The following is a 10,083-nucleotide window of genomic DNA, read 5'->3' as shown; positions in this document are numbered from 1 at the left end:
AAAATCATAAAAATGTTGCCTAGAATTAAATTGCCTCGTTCTCGCAGTCAAATAAGTTTACCTTTCAAATGGGAGGCAAAGAAAGTTGCCAGGATAGAATCCGGTAAGATGAAGTCAAAATTGCACTGTGGATCATTATGGACCTGCTTCAGTATTTAAACAGACATGTTAATTTGTTAAGGTTAGATTAACCAAAAAGAATACATGATTTTTTGGAAGACCACTTATACATATGACAAAGAGTACAATGTGCTACATCTGATTGAAAGTTGCCTTTGAAAGGGTAAAGCCAGTCCAGCTTATGCCAATGTATACTAGTCAGTGAAGCACATAGCAAGAGCCAACACTTTCAACACCAAGACGGCAGTGAAGAGTCTTACTCATAAGAAACCTGAAAAACCAAAAAGTAGAAGTAATCGTCACAGATCCACTTGGTGTGTTGGTGGAGGAAGTTTATTTGGAAATAACTGAAACCCAACACTGGGTACCAGCATAAATGTTGCATCATACAGATCAACTTTCATTTGTTTTAAAACTTATTCCCACCAGGTCCTCATTACTAACACGGACGGGCAGCTTGAAATCAATTTGATCCTTGTATTAAAACACAAAAACAGAACTCACGCCAGTTATCAGGACACTACAGCAATCTTGAGAATCAAATTGTTACATCCAAGGAATTCTCAATACTTTCACAATGAAACCCCCACAGTGTAGCTATAGCTAGACGAGATTTAAAGTAGTATATATATATGCAGCATGGAAATCCAGAAAGGGAGAGGACTTGGGATAAATTGAGAAATGTAGGTCAAACTCATTTTCAAGTATGACAAAATGATCTTTATAAATAAAACATCAAGTGGAGAAAAAAATTACAATTCTATTTCATATCTATACATAAAGTACTTCAATGGCAAAAATGGGTTCGAAAATTGCACATGGATAAGCAGCCCCATGCCAGACACTAGGCCAGAGAGCCCACCCAATTGAATAGTTACGCACAAACATGGTCACTAACATACATTGCGCATTTACAAGAGATAAACTACCAAATTGAGACGACTGTACATATTGGAGATAAAACCATGAGCTGTTTCACTGAACGGTGTGTTGTCATACTCTGTGGACTGATTTTTTTCCAGACTCGTGGTTTCTTCCCTATTTTGTTGAAAGGATCAAAGCCACAATAAGGCCGTAGAGACCCAAGACCTCTGCAAAGATGAGAATCAGAATCATTCCGACAAATAACCGGGGCTGCTGCGCTGTCCCTCGCACACCTGCATCTCCTACAATGCCAATGGCAAAGCCAGCTGCCAGACCACTCAGGCCTACACTTAAGCCAGCTCCCAGCTGAAGGAAGCTCCTGTGGAAGAGAAAAAGAAAAAATGTTCACTGGACCTGGATTAATACTAGAAGAATCAAACCTCACATGTGAGTCACATCACAACATATCCGTTTTTACATAGAGTACAGATGTTCAGAAGAGGTTGTTAGCCACAGATTTACAATGGACAAAGTTTTCCATTTGCTAACCAGCAATCTATCCAATTTTAACATGGGTTGCAGTTTAGTGAGAACACATCAACTGCATCCTCATCACCGTAGAATATTCCACAGGTGTCAAGACTAGAACTCTGCAGCTGTAGGTGGTGAAGTGTTGTGAATGGTGCCACCACAGCAAGTTGAGTCTTTCAGAACTATTTCTGCACCAAGAATTTGCAGCCACAACTGAAAAATGTGCCACTAGTGTATAGAATCTAACCAGGTATGGGTGAAAGGCCTATTTTGCAAAACAGGGAGGGTTGGGGAGGAATCTGGTTAGATAAGAGTATCAGAAAAGACGTTGAAGGCAAGTAACTGGTTATTCAGACTTCTAATAGCAGATTCAAATTACAATTAGAAACCCAAGCAACACTTTTCCAAAGGTCGGACTGCAAACTAGCCTACACTAATAAGTCCTGGAGGACTGAACGGACAAAGTGTGGGTCTCAATGGACCAGGCAGTATGGTTTCATGAGCATTTTAGAAAGATGCCCAATGTAGCAGCCTGACCGATGTCCATAACATTTACCCAGGGCACTAATGCGGGAGTGGCAGTCTTCACTCTTGTGGAGTGAGTACGCAAGTCTTCAGGGGGATTCTTAGCTAATATGAAGCAGATTTTTATGCAGAGCACAATTTAATGGGATATGGTTCATTGCTAGTCATGTTTTTTGCTCCAGAGAATCCAATGAAAAGTGAACCATTGGGAGAGATTAGGTGGTTGGTTGAGAGGGAGAGTATGAATCCCTGTTCAAGCAACATTCACAACTCAGGATAAACCATAAAGGTCATTAAATTACCTGTGATTAACCCTGTGGTAGCTTGGTACAAAAGCAGTCAGGCTCATTCTGGAGGAAATGTATAAAATATTTATGCAGCACTCAACATTAAAGTGAAAAAACAATCAGAATCTCACACCAATTTAAAAGTAGCAAATTAATACATTTGACCCAAAAACAGAAATACCATCAGTAGAATACATTTTTTACAGTTCCAAGTGAAAAAGTGCACATAAAAGATCCAGAGACTGAGGCAAAGTCTAAAGTTATGGCCAATTGAGAATGAGCATGGGTCAGATACACAAAGTGGATATGGCCAAGTCTCCGCTTACCTTGGGACTTAGAAGAAAACAACCAAGATAGTTTAGCAGGGAAATGCAGCAAGCAGAGTTAAAGGAGGAGTCGCTGGACAAAGTTGTGAAGAAGATTCCCATGTTCGTAGAATGTAGCAGGAGCTGCTGCAAAGTCACAATGCATGACCACAGTAACAGACAGCTTCTTTCTGCAGGCCCCAGTGAACTTAAGAGTGGGTTTAGGGTCCCATTTAAAAAAAAAAAAAAGTGTAACTGGTGCCTCCTTTTGAAGTGGGAGAAACTTTGAGGCTTGTAACATAAGTGCCTGGAATTCCCTGCCTCACCGCCATGCTCTCGCAAATTTACACTACAATACCGTGCCTGCAGACAATCTTTTGAAGTGCAAGTGGAGCTGTTCACATCCACCCAACCCCTGTGATGGCCCATCCAGGCGCACCTAGTCCCTCTATCTGCAGACTACACAGAGTTGAAATTAAATACTTGTAAAGCGCACGGATACTCACAAGGAGTGTCCCAGCGCTAGTCTAAAGAAACTGAAGCATCAAGTAGAATCACCCCAAAACCAAGTTCTTGTTGTAACAGCCACGTTTAAAGATGTTTTCTAAAATAACTGCAGGTCCTGAGCCCGTCTAAGTCGTAAGGGTAATTCATTCCACAGACGAGCCTCTTGAACCTGGAATGACCTTCCTCCCATCTGAGATCTCGTTATCTTGGGAATCACCATGATTGACTGCTAAGAGAATCTTAGGACCCGTTGAGGCTGGTAACATTGGATCCTATTCCTCAGGTAAACTGCACCCGTATTATGGAAGGCATGACAAGCGAGCACTAGGGCCTTAAACTGAACCCTCTCACTGGGAGCCAATGTAGCGCCTCCAGGTGAGGTGACATACGTGTTCTGGTGTTTACCAGACGAATAGCTCTGGCTGCAGCGTTCTACACAACCTGCAGCCAATTGAGCAAATACTCAGGCAGCCCCAGATACAAGATTTAACGTAATCCAGCCTAGATGTAATTAAGGCTTGCACTAAGATCCTACGGGATTCCATCGGAAGGCGGGGAAGAAAATTCAAGCCAAAGCAGGTGCCAGCGACCGCTTAAATTTGAGCCTTCGTCGCAAGACTCGAGTCAAGCTAGACTCCTAAGTTTTTAACCATGCTGACTGGGGCAGAAGGGTATGTGGGGGGGCATGTAGCAAGGCCACCATGCATTCCAATCCACATAAGGGGTGCAGCTGATAAAAAGGATTTCGGATTTTTCTGAGTTACACTTCAGCTGGTAAAGCCGCAGCCAAGAAAAAAACCTCAGTTAAACATTTTTTAACTCCCAACCGCAAAAGCTTGCACCTTTGTCACAAGTGACCAGGAGCTGGGTATTGTAGGCATAGGAAGTCATCTTTGCTCCATACAGCTCTGCCAGATGAGCAAGAGGGAAAGATATATATTTTAAAGCAAGGCCACCATGCATTCCAATCCACATAATCCAATCCACTCCACACCCCTCTCTCCGCCACAGACGGGCCTGGGCCCGAGGACAGAGATGTGCCCCCCCCCTTCCCCCTTGCTGACCACGCTGTTTAGCGCCAACGGTGCCTGACTTCAAGATGGCGCCCTTGGGGACACGCTTTCTATGACCGGCAGACGCAGGCTACGGGAACACGAACGCAGAGGATAGTGCCCTGGTGGACTCTGGAGGACTTTTTCGTTGGACTAGTCCCTCCCTCCATACCCTGCATCCTACCCACCCTTCCTCTATACTGTGAATGCTGCTGTTTTTTCGTGGACAGTTTGCTGGACTCTAGCCCTTCCCTCCAGACCTTTGCATCCCACCCACCCCTCCTCTATGCTGGTACTCGTGTAGTGTTTGCAGCGGTCCTTTGTACTCTCTACCACCCCTATATTACCCTTAGAGTGTTTCCAGTCACATCCCTCATGTCAAGATAGAAGATAACTCTAACGACTAGTATCCTATTTGATTTTTAGATTGTATCCATGTGTATCCCCTCCCTGTGTTTGGAATTATAGCTTTAACGACTAATCGCCTGTGGAACTGTTGGAATATAGCCAGGTGTATCCCTTCCCCCGTGTGAAGAGATAACCCTATCCACTAGAGCAAAAAGAAATGTGTTCCTGAAATGTGTAACGTAACTGATTCTATGTAAAGTGCCTTGTAAAGGGGCAGCTGAAATTCCAGGAGCCTAGTCCCGACAGCTCGACGACTTCGGAGGGCTGGAAGAGGTCCCCCGCTACACGGCGGAGGAGGGCACTGGACATCGAATGCTGTCTTATGTAAAGCGCTCTGATAACCTAATCGGTTCAAGATCCTGAAATGTGCAACGTAACTGATTCTATGTAAACTGCTGTGATAACATGTAACGGAACTGGTGCTATGTAAAGCGCTCTGATAACCTAATCGGTTCAAGTTCGCGCTATAGAAAACTCTAAAAATAAATAAAATAAAGAGTGGGGCTCAAAATAGAGCCCTGCGGGACCCCCCACTTGCATTGGGGGAATGGTAGATGAAAATGACAGGCCAGATATCCTGCTGCCGCTCCGTGAGGAAGGAAGCAAACCAATTGTACACTGTGCCCCTGACACCACACTGCTAACCTGTACAAGAGCCGGTCATGGGGCATGGTGTCAAAGGCAGCGGAAAGAACCAGCAATATTAAGACAGCACTGTCCCCTTTATCCATTGGAGCTTTAATGGTTTCTGAAACCTCCAATAGAGCTGATTCCGTACCAAGAGTGGCTCTAAAGCCAGATTGGCTGTTAAGCACATGGTTTCCTTCTATAAAGTCTGTTAGCACAGAGTTAACGTACTTCTCCAGGACCTCAGAATAGAAGGTTAGCAGGAAATGGGCCTATAGTTTGATGCAATCGCAGGGTCTGCTGTGGGTTTTCAGGAGGGGGATAATTTTTGCCCTTTTCCAGCAACTGGGTACAGTTCCATTTCCAAGTGATGAGTTATGAACTGAATTGACTAGAGAATTTAGAGGTTCCGCAATCTTTAAGAATACTTGTTGGGCAGGGGTCGGACGGAGAGCCCGACTTTAAAGTGGTTATGATGTCCAAGTCTTTTCTAAGGAAATGGGAGGAAATTGTGAGTGTGCAGCTCGACCTCGGGACCAGGACACCCAATGTCACATCAGTTTCGGGTGTGCCCGTAAGGGCAAACTATTGTGGGATCAGGTGGATTGTCATGGAAAAAATAGGCCATCTGATGGACCCCAACTGGAGGTGGGAGTGAAAGCCTTACATACAGCACTGGGAGATGTGAAGTCTAACAATTTTAAATATTTCTTTACTTTAATTCACGGCCCCTTTTATTTTTAACGTAAACAATAATTCTCTTTTCAGCCCGGACATCATTGAAATAAGCTTCCAAGGCTTGCAAATCGCTTTATCCGTAGGGTCATACTTGGCTCGCCAGACTCCACAATCCCAGGCACTCCTGCTTTTCCTGAGTCACTAATGTGCTTCAAAAACAGACTGCAGGCACCAGACGTTTAGGACAAGAAAATGGCAACTTTCTAAAAGTGGCATTTTCAGAATTGAGACTTAAAATTAGACTTTACCATTAGAGGATTTTAAATTCAAATTCCTCAAACATGACATTCTTACCTGCAACCAATGAAAAGTCACTTACATAATAAGGTAACCCAATGTTATTTTAAAGGAGAGGTAGGCCTCACAGTAGTATAAAAAAAAAAACAAAGTAGTGTTTTCCACTACATGGACATGTCCAAGTTTATTACAGTTAGGGCTCCTGGTTGTATGGAATTTATTTTATTTGCCTGCATTTATCTATATTTATTTTGCAAAAATATTTACCTGGACAGGTTTCAATGATCTGAATACACACTGATGATAAATCAATGCACCAACATGAAAATGTGCATTTTAGTATCAAGGTTCCGCACATGTGCTCATAACTAAAATTCATTAATCCCTTTACTAGTCAGTCCTCTCAGCTATTAGCCTAGCAGCATTCATTACTGACATTTAAAATCACACAAACCTACTTTTCATTTTTAACCACATTTAAAAATAGAGACCAAAAAAATAATTCTGTAAAAAAAAATTAAAAAATTCTAGTACCAAATCAGTAAGAAAAGGGGGGCTTCATTACAATGCACCCTGCCTTATGGGTCGTCTAGAGCCTAGCTCAGGGGTGACTTATGCAGTAACAAGCATTTGCAATGCAATAGGTCTCGCAGCATTAAAGTTAGAGTTACTGCCATTGTAAATGACACTGCTTTGCATAATTTGTTTTTAATTTGCAATTGGTATATAAACATTGTTTGGGAGTGGTTAGCTGTTGCTAACAGACACCCTCCCAGACCCAGAGCACTGCACGGCTCATATAATCTTAATATGCACTGAAATCTGAATGCTGCAATGCTGATTGAATGCATAGGGCCCAGTGCCCATGCACACCTGATGTGCAGCCGAGGCCTACCTTACAGAGGGCCCCACAAAAATGAATCAGTGATGCTACAGGCCATGGTGCCAAGTAACCCGAGAGCAAACAATGTGTCACGTGAGTGGATGCCTGTCATCAACTGTGGCCCAGCACCACACTGGCACGAAATACAGCACGGAGGCCTAGAATTCATCATGGCCTCATTTGAGAATCACTATACATCCAATCAGCGGTGCTAAGAGGTACCTATGATAAAAGTCACAGGAAAGCAGCTTTGGCATGCCGGGGAAAAACCCTATAAAGTACTCACACTTTGTTAAGCTTTTTGCAGTTTTATATAGCACGAACTCGACCTGAAGGTGTTGCCAGGCACCGGGAGATTAAGTGACTTGCTCAGAACCACAGGATGTGGAGTCCAAGACTAGGCTCGAACCCGGTAACCCAGCTCCAAGGTCGGCAGCTCCGGCCCTTATGCCACATACTGTTTTTACTACAGCGTCCATGCACACATTACAAGAAGCAACTAACTTAATGTACAAAACGGACATTGTATTTGGGAACGTGTGGGCTGGCGCCTTCGGCATTTTCAATGGCACATATCCACATCTCCATGGTGTACTCTGCTAAGTATCCCTGGCTCTGCTAAGCAACTTTAAGCACACAAATCCCCCGCCCCCACCAGGCTGGGTAAATGTGGCACATTCTATCCCAGAGTCAGTGTGGGAGATATTTTGGCACGGAAATGCATGACGGGGCGGGGTCCTTCATCATTAGCTAGGTCTGAGGCAAAGGAACCCCCTCTAAGCCACTGCTCCTTTGCCTCAGTGTTCTTGCCAGTCGCCTGTCCTCTTTCTATCTTTCCAGGCAGGGTGAGAGGCACGCGCAGTCCCCAGAGAGTAATTAAACCAGTCTCCCGGGGACTCCTCTTCAGAGCGGGGTGGAAAGGGGCACAAGGGGCTGGGGAGGGTAGTGAGGGGACATTAGTCATTCTGGCACTCGGGAATGTGCGCCTCCTGCCCTTCGAGCACTCATTTCCGGTCAATCGCACTATCTTGCCAAGAAACCAAAACCTTGTGGTCGCTCCCAGCAACTTTGGAGCACCGACTCCTTAGTAATTAAAATCCCAGCTATCCAAAAAAACACGGCGGACCCTGAAACAATCATTCCCTAACATGTGGAAATACCTCGGGCATATGTGCACTAAGGCTCTGACCACAAGTTGACCATAAACTAAGTGACGGCGCTGGAATGAATGATTGCGACTGGCCTGGTAGCTCCCGATGAGGTTATGACATACACGAGTCTCATTGTGGACTAACCACACAGATCCAGTGCTACTGGTATAAAAATCAAAAGACTTACCCAACTCCATGGACAATTTTACTGACATCTACTACTTGCCGAGTGCCGCTGATAACTCAGAGGTGGCTACCCTAGGGATACTCTGACCCATATCAAGTGCATTTACTAAATTCAGTAGTTACGGCTCTGCTTTATTCCCCACCTGTTGCTATAGATCGTCCATGAGTGCGTGGTGAAATCTCAGCTCCAAGAAAAAGGCTCAACTATGTGGCAGTCCATACAACCAAGGAACCATCCCATCACTGCCCAAACGCCTGGCTGGCTATCCCAGCTCATCACTGGACACAACTACTTATCACAGGCACCGTAGAAACTTTAGAGCCACCCTCCTTACGTTTCACAAAGGAACCCTAAACATCTGCTACGTTGGCTATGCTCCTGGTCACCACATCCACTAAACCTCACTACACAGGCCAAGATAAGAGGAGATACCCAGAGAGCAAACCCATACTGGGAGTCTGACTTGTGACAAGACAGAGGCAAGCTGGCAGTTTAGCAGTGCACCGATAGACCAGTTCCTGCCAGCAGTAGTCTGTATTATCCACTACCCATTTGCAGAACACCGCACCAGAATTGCGGTGTTAGATTCAGTATGCACAAGCCAAGGTTCCTTTACTTCTACTTGACTTGCTTGAACATCAACATATTTTGGAGTGAGAGGAAGCAGAAATAATTGCTACACCATGCAGGAAATTCACACAATCTCCCGCCAAACAGCAAAAAAGACTGGTGACCTGCAGACAGGGAAGTCCCACAAATTAAATAGTTGGCTCGCAGACTTGAAATATGATCAAGTGTAAGTATAATTATTTGTTGGACTGCTCACCCTTACTTCTAGGCCTAGAGACATAGGGTTTGCCTTAACTACATACCTGCATCTCCAGGTAACAGAGGATGCCCCACCTTATAGCAAATATATGATGGACATATGGCATACGTGTAAAAGAGGTTACTTGAACTCCACAGGCGTTTATAAGCATGTCAGAAAGCTGGAATTTTTTTGCTGATGCGCTTACCCGTATTAGACTGCAAGGTATGCCTGCTCTCCATTCACATACGGATTATCCCACTGTAACTGCACATAACTACTGTTAAAATATACCCTTTTCCACTACAGTTTTTTTTTAACAAAGTAAAATAACTTCCACATTCCAAAGACAGATATTCCTATACCTTCTAGGAAGAAAAAAGACGAGCAGAGGATAAGTACTATGGCACCGGCATAACAGTAGGCAATGGCAGTTCTCAAAATGAAACTGTCAGACATTACGAGATCTGGTTTCTGAGAAATTGGTATAGCAACTTCCTTAACATAAGAACCGGTGACCACTTAAGCACTGTTTTTTGTTTCTGAAGGCTTTAATCACCGAAAGAGGGCGAGCATGGAGCAACACTCCTGGAAAAGTACCAATATGCTTTATTTTGCATAGAAAACCCATGTAGTAAATTAAAAAACCCCGAAGAGAGCAGGATAAAGTAGGACACTTGACACGTTTAGGCTGTGACCAGGTTTAATTGAACAGACTAGTATGCAAGGCTTAAAAAATTAAGTTTGTAGTCAAACCGAACCATGCATTATCTTAGAGGTAAACAAAACCTCAACTTAGCATATGCCCTCCCACCTACAGCAGTCAGTCCAGGATAGGAAAGCAAAAGGCACC

At 44.0% G+C, this 10,083-nt stretch overlaps 1 protein-coding gene across 1 annotated transcript in view; it reads right to left on the bottom strand.

Moving 5' to 3' along the window:
• Window positions 1-435: 435 nt before the first annotated feature.
• ATP6V0C (ATPase H+ transporting V0 subunit c) overlaps window positions 436-10,083 on the bottom strand; it is a 65,943-nt gene continuing 56,295 nt past the window's right edge. The window contains exon 3 of the mRNA XM_086941294.1: window positions 436-1,363. Within this exon, the coding sequence (XP_086797420.1) occupies window positions 1,159-1,363 (205 nt within the window). The 3' untranslated portion in view covers window positions 436-1,158. The remainder of the gene's footprint in view (window positions 1,364-10,083) is intronic.

This window comes from Lissotriton vulgaris, chromosome 10 (assembly GCF_964263255.1).
Source record: "Lissotriton vulgaris chromosome 10, aLisVul1.2, whole genome shotgun sequence".
Taxonomy (NCBI): domain Eukaryota; kingdom Metazoa; phylum Chordata; class Amphibia; order Caudata; family Salamandridae; genus Lissotriton; species Lissotriton vulgaris.
This window is presented reverse-complemented; position numbering and strand designations above follow the sequence as displayed.